This window comes from Anomalospiza imberbis, chromosome 1 (assembly GCF_031753505.1).
Source record: "Anomalospiza imberbis isolate Cuckoo-Finch-1a 21T00152 chromosome 1, ASM3175350v1, whole genome shotgun sequence".
NCBI lineage: Eukaryota > Metazoa > Chordata > Aves > Passeriformes > Viduidae > Anomalospiza > Anomalospiza imberbis.
The window spans coordinates 94494238-94515375 of NC_089681.1; the positions used below are offsets into that span (position 1 = coordinate 94494238).

Consider the following 21138-nt stretch of genomic DNA (forward strand, 5'->3'; position numbering starts at 1 on the left):
TTGTGGAATGGGTCTGGAGATTGTTTACCTAGAGCGAATGCCTGGTTGGATCACAGTGGATTGTTTGGGCCTGATGGCCAATCGGATCCACCTGTGTCTGGACTCTGGAGAACAGGGTCACGAGTTGTGGGGGGAGTTAGATATGATAGAGAGAGTAGCATGTAGTTTTTAGTATCCTCTTTTATATAGTATATTAATGTATCATAGCATAATTATAATAAAGAAATCATTCAGCCTTCTGAAATAAGTCAGACATCATCATTCTTCCCATTGGGTTCGCCGACATCAACAACAGTGATTCAACAGAATAAGCTTTTTCTCACTTACTCAAAGAAATTAAGTCTGGAAGACTGGCTAAAAGAAAGAAAAAATCAATTTAAAAATAATAAAGAAGAGATATTGTACAATTCATCTTCAAGTTGTAATATTTGTAGACACCTAAAAAATTTTTCTGAAGTAGGGTTTCCACTTATTTTTTTTAATTATCTCTAACAAAACCTATTTTTAATCAATAGTGATTTTTTCTTCTCAAAGAAACTAATTTAATAGCTTAGATCTAGATTTTTTTGCATTATTTTCAGGTGAAATGAAAAATTCAAGATAGATTTACAACCTTTTGAAAATACAGCACTGCAAAAACAAAAATCTGAAACCTATTTAAAATACTGCTAAATTTCATGATTTATGCAGTCATTTCAACATTATTTCAAATTAATAATTACATTTACATTAACTTTGATAGTGTAAAATCAAGTCTTTGAAAACAGTAAAATTATTTTTGCAGCTAGTATCACTGTTCCAGTCAATCACAAAACATACTGCACGTGCACAGTACACAATGTGTCATGCAGAGAAATCAAGAATTGACCTATAATAATGATGATAATTATCTGCTGATTTTTTCCTATGTATCTTTGGATAAAATCCAAGGACACATAAAATAATTTAGAAAATTAAAATATGATGAGCCTATCATTTCCATAGTTTCTGTGAAAGCATAGATATGAATCTGCCAACATTTCTAAGCTCCTCTTATCAGGGTTAGTGGCAGGCATAATGTCTCCCATATGCATTTTCACTAGTTGTTCAAACACACACTGACACTCCCTTATTAGTCTGTTTTCCAGTTCTGACTCTTTATTTCACTTATAAAGTTGAAGTAATCATACTTCATCAAGCCATGGGTGCTTCTAATTGGAGCTCCAAGAATTTATTCTCTGTAGCTGGTGAAAACCCTTGCCATTGACCAAACTGTAAGCAAAACACTGCATGACCCTTTGGGCTTCTTTACTTTTTCAGCGATGCAAATAACAGTATCTCCAAGGCAGCACACAATCAGATTTTTTTAATAGTGCAAGAAACTTTTTAAGAGAAGACATAATAAATTACACAGAAGAATATTCTGCCCAAAGAGAACTCTTTCCTCTAAATATTTTCCAGTAGTTGGACACTGACCGGCAAGCATGAAATTTTTGTATCTTATCTACCTGTTCACATTCTCCTTAGCATTATAAAGCATCTATTCAAAAACGGTTTAGTTCTACCATTTTGCAATTTTTTTCAATAGTGCCTTCTGTAGACATATGTTATTATTTAATACACACACCAAAAAATTCCTATAGCATACCTGGAGAAAAATCTGCATTATCTTGCCTTCATAATAGCTCAAAGTATAGTCAAATACTGGTTTGTGATTTCAGTTGTATCAACTGTAGCTGGTCAGTAATGTAGTTCAAAAGACTCTGGAAAGCCCTGATCCATTGCTATTATGTTGGTTTACCTGAATAAGACATGGCCAAACCCTCTAAAATATAATATAGAGCATGCATTTTAAAGAAAGGATCATTTTGCTTCTCCCATGCCTAAAAGGCATGGATTCCTGGGAACACTCTTGCTCCATAGCCCCACACTTTAGTTGCAGCCAGGTAGCAGGTCACAGCTCAGACTGACCAGCTACATCTGCCATACCAAGAAAGAAGCAGCAGTGCTGTAGAAATACATACAGCCAATACACACCCCTGCAAGAGATTGCAGCATTCATGGTGTAGGAACTGTGTGTAGATGCTGGGACAGAGACAATTGTGTATTTTGTATGTTTCTTTTTTTTAGTCTGCAAAGTCCTTTAACAGACTAATTAGATTAGATTAGATCAAATCAGATTTGACCAGATTAGATTAGATTGTTAGGAGATTGTTTACCATTAAGCTGTTTAAGTAGGAGCCCTGACATCTAAAAAGCAGCTAAGCAGTCACTGTTTTAAAATTACTTCTCACTCTTGGTTTACCAAGGGTCTCATATAATCACTGAGTTTAATTAGCTTCCTCTGGTGTGTGCTGTGGTCCTCTCATGATACTGAAGGCAATGTATGTCAGTCCCAGTCTGCACATCACCTCGTCCAGTCTAACAGTGAATTTTCCTTATAAAATGGACAGCACAAAATCCTTAGCAAACTTCCCCATTGCAACGGTTTAGAAAATTGCTTAACAATAATGACTGTTTTTGGTTTAATTTTTAATCATGTTGGCAGTTTTTATTAGCTGTCTTCAATGCTACAGTTACTTTCTCTTTTGTTTATTGTGCAAATTTATTTATACTACCACTTTAATCTCAAATGTCTCCAGAAGTTTTGCTGTTAAATCTAATCTCTACTTACGCCACTTTTTACTAAGAGAAGGTTTTTGATACCATTTCCTGTTTAAGAAGTTTTACTTGTTTATAATTCTCCTATCTTTTATTATGTCACCCTTTACTTCTCAAAAGTCATACCTACCTACTAGTTCCCCAATAAACTTCCTGCACATGCTATACTTGACTTCTTTATACTCTCAGGTCTTCAATTTTCTGCTCTATCCTTGTAATTTTTACTGTTTTCACAGATGCACTGGTTTTGCATCCTTCTGTGCACAGACCTCAGTTGTACTGGATCTCTTTGTTAACATGTCTTTCATGACTTGACTTCCTGAGTTTCCTACTTCAGCAAACACAGCATTTCTTGCCTGCATAGCCATAGGCACACCTTTCAACTAATTACAGCTGCTTATGTAGCCTGCACAGAGTATCTGGGAATTCTCATCAAGAACCATAAATACTAGAAGGGCTATTTGGCTGCTTATCCAGACCTTAATTATCACACCATCATATTTAATGATCCTCATCTCAGAGGATTATTGCTCCAGCAATAATATGTGAAAGTACACCACCAGCCCTCATCACAGAGACTTCATTCTGATTTCTAGCCTGAACTCATTCACAGATATTTTATGTCCATTTTCTTTAGTGGAAGTGATATCAATTTTCTTAAATGGCTGGTTTGCCCTAATAATAATCCCTAATTCAGTCTTCAGCTCTGTCTATTTCAATCTGAGTTCACCTTTGTGGATTCAGAGCCATCAGAAATATAGATTGCATTCTGCATGAGTCATAGTAGAAGCAGGTCCAACAGCATTAATAATTTTCTATCACAATCTATAGTTCAGCTACATCCTGGATTCTTTATCACACTGGTGACTCACAGTCACCCTGTATTCACTTTGTACAGGTGTACCTCTCTTCCCCTTCCCATTCTCATGTCAATTCCTGTCATGGCATCTGAGTGAAACTGCCCTTGGTATTACTGTATTACATCACTTCCCCTAGTACTCAGGAGTATGTATTTTTCCTTGTACAATAGCCAGATCTACATGAATACTGATAATGCCTGCAGAAATGTGTCATCAGAAACGTTCAGCAGGAAGGCCCAGATCTGTGTAGTGGTAAATCAAAAAAAGAGCAAAATCAAAGCCCTGCCTAACACCTGTCCAAGACCTAAACTCTAGTGACTTCCTGTGGCTGAAAAATAATCCTCTTATAATTCCATACTTTTATCTCATCTTTTCTTTATCCACACAGAAACTATTTTACCCTGTCTTATCTGCAGAATAATTTAGGCTTAAATTAAAGGGGAAAAAATCCATTGTGTTCTAAGAGTGGTTCAGTTGAAGCAAGGATTAAAAGCATTAGGGAACTGCATTTCTAGTTTGTCCAGGAAGTGTTTGGGCAGGCTTGTCAGAACTGAAGCTGATCATTATTATTCTATATTTGCCTTCCTAATATTTATGAACAAAGTGTGCTCAGATTTTTTTTCCTGCTCAGGGGACTGATAAGCATATTTTATAGTCCTTTGGATTCTGTTCTGTGGACCTTGTAACAACAAAACAAGTGTTGTGAATTGATGTTACCATTTTGAATTGTTTATATACAACAGGCAAAAATCTCTTAAGAAAAAAGATTGTAAGGATTTCTTCTATCAATAATCCTTAGACAGACATGAAATTATTTTATTAATCAGTACCTTATGCTTTTACCCAATCTAGAAAAAAAAGAGAGAGATTTATTGAAAAAACTTGGGAGTTATTTCATATCTGAAGAAACTCAGAGATGTAATATACATATATTGTACAACAAGAGGTAAAAGCCACTTTTAGATTGGATCTTGGTACTGCCTAAAAATATACTATGTGAGCATTCTTATTAATACTTATTTATACTTAATCTTGGACATATTTTTCCTAAGCAAGGCACAAAAGTCCTTCATATGGAGGGACTGGTTTGAGTTTGGTTTAATCCAGCTCAAGAAAGCTCTCTTTATTTGTCACACATGTAATGGTCACCATTTACAAAGTGTACAGCATTGTAATGAGCTCATTAAGGAGGAAATTTTAGGTAGCTGTTCTCTGTAGGTGAACAATTAACAAAATATGTTAGCAATTAAAAATGTAACCAACATACAGGTCAAGGTTCCCAACTGATAGGTCATAACATAGTAAGATAGCCTCAAGCCAAACTCAAAGAAGTGTGTGAGTAAGCAACTATTACCTCTATAAGCACTTAGAACATTATTAAGTTTAAACAGTCAGGAACAGTTTATCATAATTATGCTAAATAGTTCTTTTTTGAAGGGGCAGTCCCACTGCACTGAAAGTGTGGCAGTATTTGGCCCTTATGGAACTGAACAGCACTGAAAGAAAAATGGGAACAGTCAAAAATAATATTTCAAAATGAGAGCAAAGTACGCATTAGAAAAACCTTGAAGTATAGTAGAGGATATAAAACAGGACAGTAAAAGAATCATAAAACTGCTTCACCTGCTATGTAAGGGTATTATAATTAAGTTGCAATATACTGCAACTGCTCCGGCTTTAAAATTGTCTTCAAAGATTCACTGAAAGTTATCTACAGATATTGGAAGCATTTTTTTAGATTTAAAATACCAAACTATTTTCCAGTAACATGGGTTAAATAAAAAAATGCCAAGAGGTGAGTTTCTCACTATGAATTTTAATTTTTTTTTCCTTTCAACCTTCATTTTTATATGGTAAATTAATTGAAACTAAGACATCCTCATGGGAATGTTTTGGCATCTGTTCATACAGATAAAAAACTACATGGAAATGGGTTACTAGTAATATAGTAAGCAGTTGTTCTGTTGTATGATAAATTATGTAAGGAATTACCAAAGCCTGAATGAAAACCAGAATCAGTTCTCCCTTGTTGAGGTCTACAGTAAATGAAGAAAAAGAAGATGAAGAAGAAATAACTTAATGAATACTAATAGTAGGCTGAAACTCTGAAAACATCCTTATATGGTAGGGACTTTCTCTTCTTCCCCTGTACTGCTTCCAGCAAGTCTTAGTAAGGATTGTTGCAGATAGGAAGGGCATGAGGGACAAAATTAAACCCTAAGTGCTAGGGCAAATAGCTATGAAGGCTGCTGCAAGTCATGAGGTAGGAAAGTACTTTTTTTCAGGCACTGGCAGACTGGCTTGCTTCCTGTCCCTTGCATTCCACCCTGCTAAGATTTTAATTAATACAAGTGGAATAGAATGGAATTACAGTGGAAGTATTCCTGATTACAGCAGTAAATTAAATAAGCATTATGGTATTCAAATTCACTAGTGATGCCCATGGACAAAAAAAAAAAAAAAACCCCTACCAAGCAAACACACATATGTCAAGTAGCTACTACTGTATTCCCTTAAAAGCTTCAAAGTTTTGCCAGTGATATGTTGGAGAAGAGAGTCTCCAGCAGCTTGAGAAGAGAAGAGTTCCATGGTGGACTACAACTCTTGTATATAATTTCAGAGACTCAAATGTATTGTTTATATGTGCCAGAAATTTGGTCATCTCAGATTTTCTAGGTGAGATTTTTAACCAAAAAGTTAGAAATACTTTTAAGATAAACACTCCATCTTGACATAAGGTGTCCAGAATGACAACAGATGAAGTCTCTTCCCAAGCTCAACACAATTCAGCAGTGTGCACTCACAGTCTAGAAATCTGCTTCTATCCCAGGCTGCATCCAAAGCAGCATGGACAGCAGGGCAAGGGAGGATATTCTGCTCCTCCACTCTGCTCTGGTGAGACCCCACCTGGAGTTCGGCATCCAGCTGTGAGGTCACCAGAGGAAAGGCATGGACCTGTTACAGCAGGTTCCGAGGAGGCAACTAAGTTGATCACAGGACTGGAGCACTTCTGCTATGAAGACAGAATGGGAGAGTTGGAGTTGTTCAGCCTGGAGAAGGGAAGGCTACAGAAAGACCTTATAGCAACCTTACAGTAGCTAAAGGGGGACTGCAAAAAGGCTGGTGAGGGACTTTTCCTATGGACACATATTGAAAGGACAAGGGGAAAATTACCTTAAACTGAAGGAGGGTAGATACTAGGAAGAAATTCTTTGCTGTAAGGGTGGTGAGGCACTGGAATAGGTTTCTAGAGAGATTGTGGACTCCTGATCCCTAGAGATGTTCAAGACCAGGCTGGATGCTGCTGTGGGTAACCTGGTCAAGGGGAAGATGTGTTTGCCCATGCAGGAGAGTTGGGACAAAATGATCTTTAAGGTCCCTTCCAACCCAAACCATTCTATGATTCCATGGTTCTCTAATTTTTTAGGGGTTTGGAAATATATCAGTGAATGGTTTATGATCCCAGATGTTTGTCAGAAAATGGAGAAGCAAGTAAAAACTTCTGCCTTTAAGAATGCCCTAGACATAACATGTCACTTACCTGTATCTCCATATACTATTATGGAGAATACATTACAGAATTTATTTCATGACAGACTAGCTCTTTTAGCATTAGTAGTACTAGGCAGAAAGAATATGGTAAAGAACTGAGCAAGGTGATTTGTGGGAAAGAAAGAGGCAACAATTCTCATGCTACAATAGTTACACAGTACTCTATTAAGAAAAGACCATTTTCACCAATCAGCCTGTAAGTTTCTGGGTTAGGCAACAGAAAACAAAAAATGCGGCATGTTTTGTTACTGAATGCACTCATTCCTGCACATAAGAAAGCAAATTTGCTCAGAAATCTAGATACATAATTTATTTTCCCTGGGACTTAAGGGTAAGATGCATTTTAGTTTATATCACTCTGATTTTATCCTGCAAATGGCTCTGAGATACTGCTATCATTCAACGTGCTTTAGCTTTTGACTTGACTTTTGATTTTTGTCCCTACAGCTTCTCCAGTTAAGTAACACGTTAACTCTCATACCTTCATTATCTCATTTGAGAGGTGATGTACACAATGGTAGCAGCGGGAAGAACTGTATTTTAATTATGGTCCTTATACTGCAAAATGTAGTACATGGAAAATAGCTTTGATGTTTTGAAATGCACTAGGAAGGTGGTAAGACAGCTGGTTTTTTTAGTCATGCATTTGTGTTTTGTAATGCACACACAGGCAAAATGAGAAAGGATAGTGTGCAAAAAGAAGTTCAAAAGGAGATTATTTTAACATTACTTTCCACAGTGGAGAAATAAAAAGGAAGGGAACAAAACAACTGGCTAAAGCTGTATTTGAAGGCCAGCTCACAACTCAAATATTTTGGGTACTTAAGATGACTCTTTATTACAAGAAAAAAGAAAGGTAGAAACCAGACTAAGCATGATCCTATTGTCCTATTGTATGATATATAGTACAAAGTCATATCAACATAACATTCTTTTCATTGTAGAAGAATGTGCTTCATATAGTTAGAAGCCTTCCAACATGGGAAAGATTTTGCATATATTCTTAAAAATATCAGTGCAGAAATTAAATTTTGGGAGCAGTAAGAATTCAGTATGAAAGAAATATTACTAAACTATCCAGAGTAGTGCCTCTTTTTTACTTTTATTACCACATAAGAATTAAACTTCAGTTGAATCCTAAAGTAGTTACAATTTGAAGAGCCCTTTGAAGGTCATCTACTCCAATCCCCCTGCAACAAGCAGGGACACCTTCAACTAGACCAGGTTGCTCAAAGACCCATCCTACCTGGCTTTGAATATTTCCAGAGACTGAGCATCTATCATCTTTCTGGGTAATCTGCTCCAGTGTTTCACCACCCTCGTCATAAAAAATTTCTTCCTTCTATGTATCCTGAATCTTTTAGTTAACAACCATTAGTTCTAGTTCTATCCCAGCAGGCCTGCTAAAAAGTCTGCCCCAGTCCTTGTTTTAGGCGCCCTTTAAGTATACTGAGAGACAACAATGAGGTCTCCCCAGAGGCTTCTCTTCTTAAACAGCCTGAATGTTCTCAGCTTGTCTTAATAGGAGAGGTGCTCCCACCTTCTGGTCATCTGGGTGGCTTCCTCAGGACCTGCTCCAACAAGTCCCTTTCCTTCCTTTGCTGAGGACCCCAGAGGCGGACACAGCTGCTCTCACCAGGGCATAGCAGAGGGAGAATCATCCCACTTTGACCTGCTGGCCATGCTGCTTTTAATGCAGCCCAGGAAGCAACAATAAAATAAATTAAGGAGCAATACCAATACCAGAGCAGTAAAAGAAAAAAGGTGACTGATTCACACATTATTGTCCACCCCTCAGAAAACCTCTGGCAATACCCTGACCCGCCTCTGCCTCACAACCCAACCCAGAGTGGGAACCCTCCCATCCTCCCCAGAAAATTACTTAAAGGGTACAGAATCACCTCCTAGCCATGCCCCTCCTGGCTACTGCAAAAATTAATCCTGCCCTGGCTGGATCCAGAATTCTGTGTTTTAGGCACTACAGCAGAAACCCTACCATTGGCAGTGGTACTTCTTCATCTCCCTATAATCAGAAAGCATTTATCACATGAGGGCATATCAACAAGATTCTACTGACTTTCAACACATTGGGGTCCTCCAAAATGCAACAGACAACACATGCTAGACCAGGCAGCAAGAGGAAAATGTAAGACCATTCTCCTTTACATTTGCATAGGTCTTTCCTGACACAAGCCCTTCAGTACCCACATATAAGCTGAATTTCCACTTGCAGTGGCAGGTTTATCTTGGACTGCTTTTAATCTTTACTCATAAATCACAATAAACAGAAGGAAACTTCATATTTCCTCCTGCTGTTTTTACATCCTCATACTTTCAAACACCAAACAGCATTATTCAAATGAACATGCCTTAAAAATTATGGTCTTTAGTAAGGTCAACTGTGCTGTATTCCTTAAGAAAGGCTAAAGAATTAAGATGCCTTATTGAGTGCTCGAAAGTAATAATTTTTGTTAAAAAAAATTTAGCTTATCTCTTAATTATCATTTTCTTCAGTACAAATATTCAAGACGTGAAAACAAGATATTATTCTGTTTACTGAAAGGCTAGGGAACATAAGGTTCAAATAAGATTAATGTATTATGTACTAAGTAATTGCTGCTCTCCTTAAGTCCATGGTAAATGTGACAGTCCTTTTTTTAAGCTCATGTATATTGTAATAACCTCACCCTCAGATCAGAGAATGTCTGAAAATTGATTGAATTAACTTGAGCAGAGGAGGGAGAAGGTGAATTACAAAATTTTACTTTTCACTGACTTTGGTGCTGTATCTATCATATCGAAAAAAAATTGAATTTTCTGAACTTATGTTCTTGATTTCTAGCAAAAATTTTGGAGGAGTATTGACTTTTTTCCTAAATTTTGTCATGGAGAAATTAACAAAACCCGCCTTCCTTTTCCAGGCACTTCTACTGCTTAAGTAATATAAGTTTTCACTGGTAAAAGATTCAGTCTCTGTTATAGATGCTACACAACCATTTAGATATCTAGCCTGAATGAGCTACTAATCTATCTTTTATTCTTGCCTTGAATCATAAGATTTTCTCCATGCGGCAATTGGCAGATCCAGCTTCAAATATCCCAGAAGATTTATAGAATTTCTGGGAGCAGGAAGAAGGGTGGCTCCCTCATTTGAAAGAATACTTAGCATGACAGTGAGCTGAAAATAATGCTCAGTGAGTTGATTCCTATTCATCTTCTCTAAGAAATGCTGCCTGTACAGCAAATACACTGTACACCACAGGATAACATGAAGATCTGTCCTCAGGACTCATGATGAGTCCTCCTGAGGACAGATTGCCCAAGAGCAAAAGCAATCCTCTTGAAGCTCTACAGAGCAAAGTCCGAAAAATCTTACACTGCTAACTCATGATAAGACATGATTAACAGACATCTTGATTGAATCTGTCAGGCAGTAGTTTATGACAAAATCCTTTAAATGAATAGAAAATATTTTAACAGAAAACCTTTAATGACAGTAAAATGCTTATCTTTGTGATAATAAAGTAACAGGAATTGAGAAATTAATGAATACATTTATGTGTTTGTTATGTTTTGAATGTAAATATGGAGATTCTTTCTGCTCTTTTTCTTGTTCTTTCACAATAAAATTCCAATGTTTCCAATGCTTATATAATAACATCCTCATCTGTAGGCTTCCATTCTGCCCTTCTTCTCATACCTCTTATCATACTTTTTCATTCTTGATCAGGACACTGCTCAGTTCAAAAGTGTTCATTGTTTTAGATGTAGACTATCTTTCTCAGCTCCTTACACCAGAAAGATTGTGCACGCAAGTTCAAATAGTTTTTTGCCAATAAAGTTATTTGTGATTTCTTTTCTGCATGGCTTCTATGGTGGCAAGAGAAACAATGGAGAAACACGAGCATAAACACAGCATTTAAGCAGTAGTTCTACTTAGAAAAAAAATTACACTATCCTCCACTAATGATCATCCACAGCAGCTGATCTGACCAAGTAAATGAGTTCAAAATATCTTTATCTACAATTCAGTAATGTTTCTAGACAAAATACCAGTTGAATAGTTGAAATGTCATCCTATCCAAACTCAGAGTTTACACAGTTCTTTGTGAAGTGAAATGAAGTTAGCTAAATGAGTATAATTTTGGGAAGGAATAGAAGACCATTATGGCCATAATTTAGGGTTCTTTTTTTCAGAAGGACAAAGGCAGTCTTCTTGAGAAAAGCCCATTAAAAAAGGACAAACTGAGACGAGGTTGCAAAGTACCAGGGCTGCAAGTGGAAGACACAGAAGTAGCTGCATAGTAGAGAGCTGCATAGTACAGAGAAGAACCACACAGGTGTGCTTTTCTGGCATACAGCTTGTGTGCAGGAGATGGGTTTGTAGGAAACAGGGTACACTACAAACACCACCTCCGAGTTTACACGTGTTCCTGCTGACTCATTTAGCAGCTGCTTGAGCTTGGTACTACCAGTTAACAGATGTCACTGCATGTTCCCATCAAGCAATACTATTCATTAGAATATCAGTTCATCCTGTAGAAAGCTTTGGCTAAAATAAGAGATGCAACTCACACTGTATCAGGTAAGAGAAGGCAGATGGGTGAGTGACATGAGTGAAAGCCATTCATAACAGAAAATTGAAGCCACTCTGATGAGAGTACCTAGCTTAGAGGAGAGATAAAATATGCTGGTACTTTGTCATTCCTTTATTTAATTCATGATGGCATGACCATGTGGCCGCTATATGACCACCTTGTATTCTTCTCTTCTTTGTAGTGTGCAATTTTGTACCAGCTAACCAAAGTGTACCAACTGCATACAAAAATGTTGCTTTCTTTGACCAGGTAAGATGTAGATAAAGGTCCACCTATGTATGACCACTGCTAATCCAAGGTTCTGTAGATCTAACCGCTAGAGCAACTAATTCGGTAAACAGACTTATGAGGGACAAGAAATTTCTCAGGAGAAGTCAGCATGGTTCACTACATGAAAGTGCTTGACTAACCTGATAACAATAAAGTGATGCACGTGGAAGATGAGGGGAGAGCAGTGTCTGACGAGTTTCTAATGAGCCATCAATAAGGCCTTTGACGCTGCCTCCCAGAACAGCCTCAGGCTGTTGCTGTAGGGGCTGGATGGGCTGCTGTGGGGTGGATTGAAAACTGGATGAATGGACAGACCTTGAGGGTGGTGATCAGTGGTGCAAACTATAGTCGGAAGCTGGCAACTAGAGGCGAACCCCGGGGGGGTCTATACTGAGTCCAGTCTGTTTAACATCTTCATTAATGATCTGAATGATGGGGCAGAAAGTACCATCAGCAATTTGGCTGATGACACAAATTTGGAGGAGTGGCTGATAGGCCAGAGGGTTGGGGCTGCTATGCAGAGGAATCTTGACATGCTGTAGAAATGAGCTGACAGGAACCTTGTAAAGTTTGGCAAAGAGAAGTGCAGAGTCCTGCAACTGATGAGGAACAACCCCGGACACCAGTATTTGTAGGGGGCCACCCAGCTGCAGAGCAGCTTGGCAGAGGTGTGAGGGTGGCCAAACACTGGCAAAGGTTGCCCAGAAAGGTGGATTCTCCATCCTTGTAAAGAATCAAAAGTTGTCTGGACATGATTGTGGCAATGAGCTGTAGGTCACCCTGGGTGAGCTGGAGCATAGGACCAGATGTTGCACCTTCCAACCTCAACAAGCCTGTGACACTATTATTTTACGATTCTGTGAACTCAATAGAAAACCCAGTATCCAACGTTTTTCCCCAGCTCACTGCTGTCCCAAATTCATTCCCAGAACTAAATAGGATGGAATAGCTTAGAGTCAGAAATCTGGATATTTAATTAAAACCATGTCTTAGAGCACTTCAGACTCTAGACTGTGCATAGACAGAAGAGCAAGCATTCAGAGACTGCTTCAGTCATTCTGGAATGAATATTTTAACCACTTAAACCACTAAGTAGCATTTATTAACTGAATTTCCTAAGCACATATCTAAGCTGACAAGGTCTGAAAATTTACATCTAGATATTCACCAGTTTGGTATTTCACTGGAGTAGGATTGTAGTATCTCCAAACTATACCTATATTTAGTTTTATGTATGATCACATAACAACTCTACCTCCAGTACAACTGTTAATGTATCAATATTAACATTAACATAACATCAACATAAAGCTATCTTATACTAACTGGTATCACCTAGTCCCTGGAATAATTTAATTTTAATAAAGGAGCTAGCAAGTCTCTCCATCAGTTTACAATCTATTTGCACCTAGAAGATTTTCATTGTGAAATCTCACTGTCTCAAGACCTTTACTGGTTTCTTAATATTTAATATTTTCCTCAAAGCTTAACTTATGAAACTGGCTGAATCCTTAAAGATACTACTTCAAACTTCCCCCCCCCCCCGCTTTTTAAAAAATTGTAATTGAAGCAGAAATAAACATAACTATATGTTTTTGAAAAATCAATCGCCATTCTACACTGATATTTCCTTTCCTGGTGTGTGACTACTGCTATTTTATACTTGGCTTTGGTAAAAAACAAGGCATTTTTTCTTACAATAGATAAAAGCTGAACTTCTCTCCTAGGCACATTTTAATGAATCCAGAATTACTGCTTTTATTTTCATTTAATGGAAGGAGAAAACTCTCCAGATCCAAGTACTTAAAACCCCTGTTATTGTGCAGGCCTTTCAGAATACCTTCCAGTTTTCTTCTTCCATGAATGAACATTAAATATTCGTGCCTTAATTAAAAGCGTTTCCATTTGATGTCTTGCATTCCATCTTGATCAGCTCTTCCATGTCAGCCTGTAGTTTCAGTATTTATGACTTTACAGTGCTTTACATAGCAGCCAATAGGTATCAAGTCACTCTTTCCACAGGGGTAAATACTCTGCAAATTGCTTTACAAAAGGAAATAAAGTACTGCAACATAGTCAATCCACCATGCTCTGTGGTTTACCAAGACTTTTAATGGTCTCTCCTTTTAAATGGTTGCCACTTGACAACAAAATGAATATCAATTAGAGATTCTAGTTCTTCAGGCTATTAGTCTAATTTCACTGCTGCAGAGAGAAGAGAAAAATCAGAGACATTTTCCTGAAAGAAAAAAGAATATTCAGATAACAAATATTCTTCTATGACTTTGGAGTCAACATTTCATCTTGGAATAGAGCAAGCCATACAAAAGATACAGAAGAACTAAGTAATCCACTAGCCTTTTAATTCAGAGCAATTAAAACTCTGGTAAATAGAGGAGGAAAACTCTTTTAGTTGGATTCCAAAGATTTCTTAAAGCAAACTTGTAGTAAAACTACTGATTTTTGACAGTTTTCTAGTTGTACGTGTCAAACAAAGTAATAATTCAGGATTTCCAGTACTAGCTTCCCTGCTAAGCATCTCTAACACACAAAGGTCCACAAAAACAAAGGGGGACCTCAGAGCCTTTCACTTGAAGAACCTCTGTACATCTAGAAGGATTTGCTGCTTGGTCTTATTTCTTGTGGGGCTGTGGTCTGCTGCATTACCACATAAGAGATTTACAGTCACTTGAGGGATCGCTCTTGGTAGTAAGTGGCTTGAGCTCTGAAGACAGTAAATCAATGGTTTCAGCAATCCTAAGACTACAGTATTAAAAGGATTCCATTGTTCTGCAGAGAACGCCGAGCACTTTGCACACAGGTGCCTGAAAGTAATTGATGGCAGAGATCCTTCCTTAGGTATGCATGCCTGAACTGCATTCAATTCAGGGCCATTCTCAAAATGCCATTGTTTTCTTATGTAATTCACACAAGTTGCCATTGTACATTTGCTATTTGCCAGGGCATGTAATCTGAATCTTGTCAAATTATACTATCCTGATATCTTCTTCCTTGCTCTAAATAATTAAGACTTGAGACTTGCAAGACTTGGAGGGGGAGGGGGAAGTAGATGTGTGTTACAGGGAGACAGGAAGTATAGGAAAATTATGACTAAGGCACAAGAATAAAATGGAAATAAAATGTGGAAATAGGCAGTCACAGATGATAAATTTAATAAAAATATGGTTCATACAGTTGTTCCTACCATTGGAAATGCAAAGCTATTATTCAGTTTTGGAAATACTCTTTTCAGATGCCTAAAACTTATAAAATATTAGATACAAAAGGTAATTCTTTAAAAGATAGAGATTTTACAGAACTTAACATTCCTAGCTCACAGGTATTTTAAACAACACTTTGGAAAAGGAAATATAGCATCATACAGAAATGAAGACACTGCAGATATATAACAGTTGCCAGCACAATTTTATAGTGTTTCTATGACTATCTGGGGAGAAAATGCATATGCCTCTGTTCTAAGTGTGCTAACCTGTTTCAGCTTCTACTGACTTCACAATAAAGGTAAAAGAAGCATTTTCCCCTTCTTATCTTTGTCAGGATATGGGGGAAGATAGCCAACTCCAGACTTCTTAAGTCACAATGTAAAGAATTTTTCCATATTATCACTTGCTAATGAAAGCAACTTTTAACAAGATCTACAATCATGAGGAGGCTGGTAGTTTAAACTTTGCAGGATCTGGTGATATCATCACCTTTGAATCTCTGACTCCATTTTCAGTTCAATACACCCAGTAAAATTCTGCTAAGCACACTTCAACATTTTTTCTAACTATGTCATTTACTGAAGAATTGCCAACAGAAGAGCTAGTCTCACATTTTTTTATTTTATTAAAACAATACCCTAAATCACTTTCTCTGTGTAACTGACACTTTTCAGTAGCTAGAGTGCCAGGAGGAGAAACTTTGGAGTCAAATGGGCTTTTGTTTTGACAGTTTGCTTTGGAAGGGGGGTTATCGATTTCTTCAAAGAAAATATTGCCCCAGGAGTCTAAATTAGATGGGTGGTTAGACCTGCATTTCACAGTCTCTAGCCCATCCCTGACATGCTCAAAATTCTCCACAGCAATTGTTTGTGTTAACACAATACTCTAAAGAGCTCCTTTCTCAGGGTAGTTTGAGACACTGTGAAGGAGCCCAGGCATGCAGAAACTACACTGTTTGTGGGGACCTATATCTCCGGGTTTAGAGATGCACTGTGCTCTGCAGCTCGTGTCCTCATGGGGTCTCAAGAGCTGGTGGACTCAACAAGTCCATCTGACACAGTATCTTCACCAGCCTTCTCCTAAGTGTTTGTTCACTGTTACTAAATAATTTCGTCCCCCCTCCTCCAAAGCATTGTGGCATTCCTGAGGACAGATTTACCAGCTGCCCTGGACTGAAATTTCACTCCCACTTTTTAATTTCTTATATAAAAGCCTTTAGAATTAGAATTTATATGCAACTACACAGAAATTAATAAAAAACCCCAAAACCTCAGCATAACCTATGCCAACGAAAACAGTGGTAAGAGGTTTGACTCAGATAATGAAAAGGCTATGTACCCTTCCTCGTTCCTGTTCATAGTCATTCTCCCACCATTTCTTCCAGTTGCTTATCTGCATACACTGAGCAAATCCAGCAGGCCAGATAGACAGAAAGGCTACTTTGTAGGACTTTTTTTTTACTTTGGGACAATTACCTATTCTTCTGTAAAAATGTTGAAAAAATGTTATAAGAATATTGGAGTAGAGAAAGGGATTTAACCTGCAAGAAGGAATTTCACAATTTACCCAATATAACCTCAAATGAAGATATAAATACAATCTCTCTCTGTTTCCTGGGATTCTGAACACGTATAGAAACATGTACTAGAGATCCCCCAAGTAGAAAGCATACATTTTTTTTTTGCATTGACATAGCCTGAGAAATACCGTGACAAAATTGTATACAACGGTCAGTGTTAAAAAAAATCTTCTCTGAGCCATTTTTAGCTTCTGAGCTCATTATTCCTTCCCTTCTTCTACTTGTTTCCAAAATTTTCTGATCTTCCACCTGTTTCTTCCTCTTTCTGTAGAGACTTTCCTGCTGAAATATTGTTTGAGTCTTCCATGCATCTATTTATTCAAAGTTTATTTCCAAGATATTATCCATGATAGACATATAAAGAAGAGGCACAGCACATGGCCAAGTGAGCTTAGAAAGAATGTGAGAGTCTGGTCAGCATACAAGTGTCTTTCATCATAAACCAGACCTATATTGTGTAAGCATGTTGCTTAAAAATGGTACATCCTTTGCCTAGAGCAGCAGGAAATGTCAGTATTGTCTGTAGCTATAAAGGCATACATGTGTGCATTAGGAGGTTATTCTTTTTCAGTGGTATTGCTTATTTCATCTGGAGCACTGAGATACCAGGACGTGGACTCCTGAAGTCCACTAGGAGGGGCCTCAGCTGTACCTCATGTACCTTCTTTATGTAGATAAGATGACTTTCTGACTTAGATTTACAAATGTAAGTAGTTTATTGGCCCTATCCCACAAGGATACTCCTCTGTAGTGATAAGACAGCCTACCAAAAGAGGAAATAAAGATCATTAGCCAAAGCAGAACATTGTGAACCTTAAGAATGTTTCACTTGAAGTGGAAGAATGAAGAGTTGGAATGCTTCCGATGAAGAGGGTCAAATCAAATAAATTAGAATATGTTAAACAGTAGACCAAGATGCATCAGAAGTTTTGTGGAAGGCACAATTTTTTTATTTTCTATAATGCATGAAAGCCAATTGTGTGAAGACTCTTTTCATTTGTAGCAATATTTAGAGTTAACCAATAACTAAACCAAACTAAAAGAGCCATTTCCTTCTCCAAAAGCCCAAAACACTAGGCACTTCCTCATGTATTTGGGATACTTATGAAATGTAACATATAATAGTTTATGTTGCAGAATACCTTGTACACAACATGAACATCAAGCCCCAGAAAATCTGAAAAAATCTCCTAATGCAAAATGCTTCCCCAGTCATATAACATCATGAACTGAAACTTGTTTTTTACAAAAACCCTGAACTTCCACGGAAATGAAACAAAACAAATCTAAACCCCCCCAAAAAAAAACAAAACCTCAAATAAACACAAAACCACTAATGTTATTCTAATTCAAGAGAAAGCAAAGTATTCTCATATACCTTTATCCCCAGGTACCAGCTGCAATTCCTAGAACACTTTCTGCTGACCCAATTGTCTATCATCCATCAGTAAAATAACTCCCAATCCCTGTAGCCATGGAGAAGTGAGCTTGCATGTGTAAGATCAGCTCCTTCCCTGCTGAAAAACCCACAGCAAAACCAGCACTTTCACTTCACTACAACTGACCTGCTTCAGGTAGTAAAGAAACCCAAGGACAGATGTTCTATATTTTCTTTCTCGGTTCTTTTCTGTCTGCTTTTTGAAAATGTAAACTTTCTTTGATCCAGCACAGGACTTTTGCAATTCAAAATCATCTCATAGATTTCTGACCTACTTTCCAGAACCCTTGACACACTAAGGCAGACAGAAGGCTGAAAAGTTATTTTTTCCCTTTCTTGCTTACATGAACACCTTCGTGATTTCATTAAGAAGGTGTTGAACAGTGAGTGTACATTCTTGCTTTTCTGTGTGTTGTTTGTGACTGGTGGGGAAAGCATAGACATTCGTAGGCTCCCAGGGGAATACAGCAGTTATCCATTGCTTCTTCAGAAACTATGCCCAGAGAAGTGTAGGTTCAAAAATACAAATGTAAAGAGAGAAACAAACAAAGCTTGAGAGCTTTGGGGAAGAAAAGTGATGGAGCTGATGATAGGTATGATCTACTACTGAGTGACATGCTCTGTGCAGCTGTGAAAGCAGTACAAAGAATTTAAAAACAGTATCAGCACCACTCAGCTCATGACAGTAAGTGCTTTATCAAGAGTTTATATCAAGGACTTCATGGTAAAATGGCTCATATTAATCTCAACTAATCTCAATCCAGGCCATTGCAATTTAAATACAGTGCAATCTTAACTGTCCTGTTCTTGGGATCAGTGGCTTTAGAGACAAACTGATATGGTTGTGCACCACTAATATTACACTGTACAACTGGGCCACATGTACCGAACAGCAAAGCCTAAATAGCACGAGGCCTTAATAACTATGCTTACTTAGAAGAGCGTCTCAAAAAGAAGGTTCAAACGAGTAGCCTGTTTATCACTTTGTTCAGCACAATTTTATAGGTACTCAGTGTTGTCAGTTGTTTCCTGTATATGGTTTCCCCAGCTTTCTAATTGCTAGAATTAATCAATAAAAGTCAATTAAAACATAATTGCCTCTTATGTAATCTAGGTGATGCAGCAGCTGTCTGAAAACAAACTATTTGCAGAGTGCAGTCAGACAGGTTCAGATAAAGGAATTTAGTTATATATCTATGGTTAATCAAGTAAAAGCCAAGATGCGAATACTGCTGGAAAATTATGTACAATATCACCCCAACTTGTAACACACTACTCTTTAAAATGCTTTTTTTGGGTTTGGAGACAGCATTTTCCATTCAGGTCTTACTATGCTTCTCTTATGTGCTAGACAGGATATACCTAAGTATACCTTTTTACGTCTTTCATCCTCTGTGGCATGAAAAATCTATGAAATGTGATTCTGGTATACCAAATAAGTATTAACAGTACAAGTTTAGAAAAGTCCTCAGTAGGATTTTCAGCTGACCTTCTGAGATGACACTGATTATAGAAAATATTTATTTTAAATGAAAATGGCATTTACAGTATCAGCCAAACTGGAGAGGTGTTTTTAGATATCCAGAGGCAAAAGGTCTGAAAGTAATAGCATCAATCAAGTAAAACACATTCTAATCAAACAGTGACTTTTCTCATTCAGCAAACTGCATTACTGATACAAGATCGCTTTTGGAAAAGTCACAAAGTTCAGAACACAAGAGTTGCACCATTCATATAAATTCATTTAAACCACACTGAAGTTAGGCTAAGTCCTGGCTTTTCACTTATTCCAATTTCTTGAAGAAAATTCTGGGTGGTCTAAAGCTTACATTTTTTTCAGCTACATCAGATGGTCTGATAATACGTGTTACCTTTCTCTATAAAGGAAACTCTTTCACTAATCCAGCAATGCACTTCAAAACAGAGAACACTAAGCTCATATGTGCAGTTTGCACTGGTTATTTTTGATGTTACCAACTGATATAGCTAACGACCATAATCAGGAGAAAAGCATATCATGAAGTGCAAGAGATGTGTAAGCAGTAAGGCCCGATTTCTGTTTCACTTTTGCAAAAAGTTTTTCCTGGGAGCAAGAGGAATGCAAGGTCTCAAGGAATTGAAGGGGTTTACAAGGAGTCAGATGCAGAAGCCAGAGTCGTGGGCGGTGAAAATGAACTAGGTAATCCCTCGAGGCTAGTGAGAATCACACTGCTAAGCACCGTGTAGGGCAGTATTATGAAATCAGGACAGAGTACAGTAAACCCCCTGAAAACGGGTCAGCGGACCTACGATAAGCTTTCTTCATTTACGTTGGGTGGGAGAAGGGCAAGGGGAAGGGAAAGGGAGAGGACATGTATTAATATGTAACTCCAGACTCACCGATTTTGGCCAAGCTGGCCACGAGTATCCAGAGTGCAATGATATACGGCTCCTTGACGTGATCCCATTTGAAAGAGACGATGGCAAAGCTTTGGTTGCTATTCTTATGGCTTTCCGAGCTTCTCTGTCCCAGCGCCGCTGGGAGAGCCATCAGCCCCAGGAGGAGCACCACTACAGATACCTGCCTCATCTTCAAGGCACACTACGAAATCCTGCTTCCCCTTCCCGGAGAGATCCCGCCTCTTCGGAGGTCCTTGGGGGCGAGGTCCTTGTCCTTTCGCAGAGACGAGCCCGACGGCTCAGGACGGCGGGACAGCGGCGCGCGCGGCCGGTGGCGGCAGGGTCCCCTTCTGTCCCGCCCCGGCTGCCCCAGGCGTCGCCTTGCGCGGGGTGGCGAAGGACAGGTCAGGGGCTCCGTGCACAAGCAGATGCTTCGAGCTGGGGTCCCGCTGCTCGCCCGCACCTGCTTTTATCAGGCTGTTCCCGATCGGGCGGAGGCGGAGCCTCCCGCCGCTCTCTCAGAGGCTGCCGTGCGGGGACGGCGACGCCCTGGCTGACAGAGCGCCCGGGGGTCGCCGGGCAGCTCCGCTCAGCTCCG

The 21138-nt window shown here is 38.4% G+C and overlaps 1 protein-coding gene across 2 annotated transcripts in view; it reads right to left on the reverse strand.

The window, feature by feature from the left end:
* The window catches only part of SLC9A3 (solute carrier family 9 member A3), a 53847-nt gene extending 32993 nt beyond the window's left edge, over positions 1-20854 (reverse strand). Inside the window, exon 1 of one of the 2 annotated variants that reach the window (XM_068200347.1) lies at positions 20541-20852. In XM_068200347.1, coding sequence (XP_068056448.1) covers positions 20541-20730 — 190 coding nt within the window. In that variant the 5' untranslated portion in view covers positions 20731-20852. Of the gene's footprint in view, positions 1-20540 lie in introns of both variants that reach the window. The other variant, XM_068200357.1, reaches the window with a different exon arrangement.
* Positions 20855-21138: the final 284 nt, after the last annotated feature.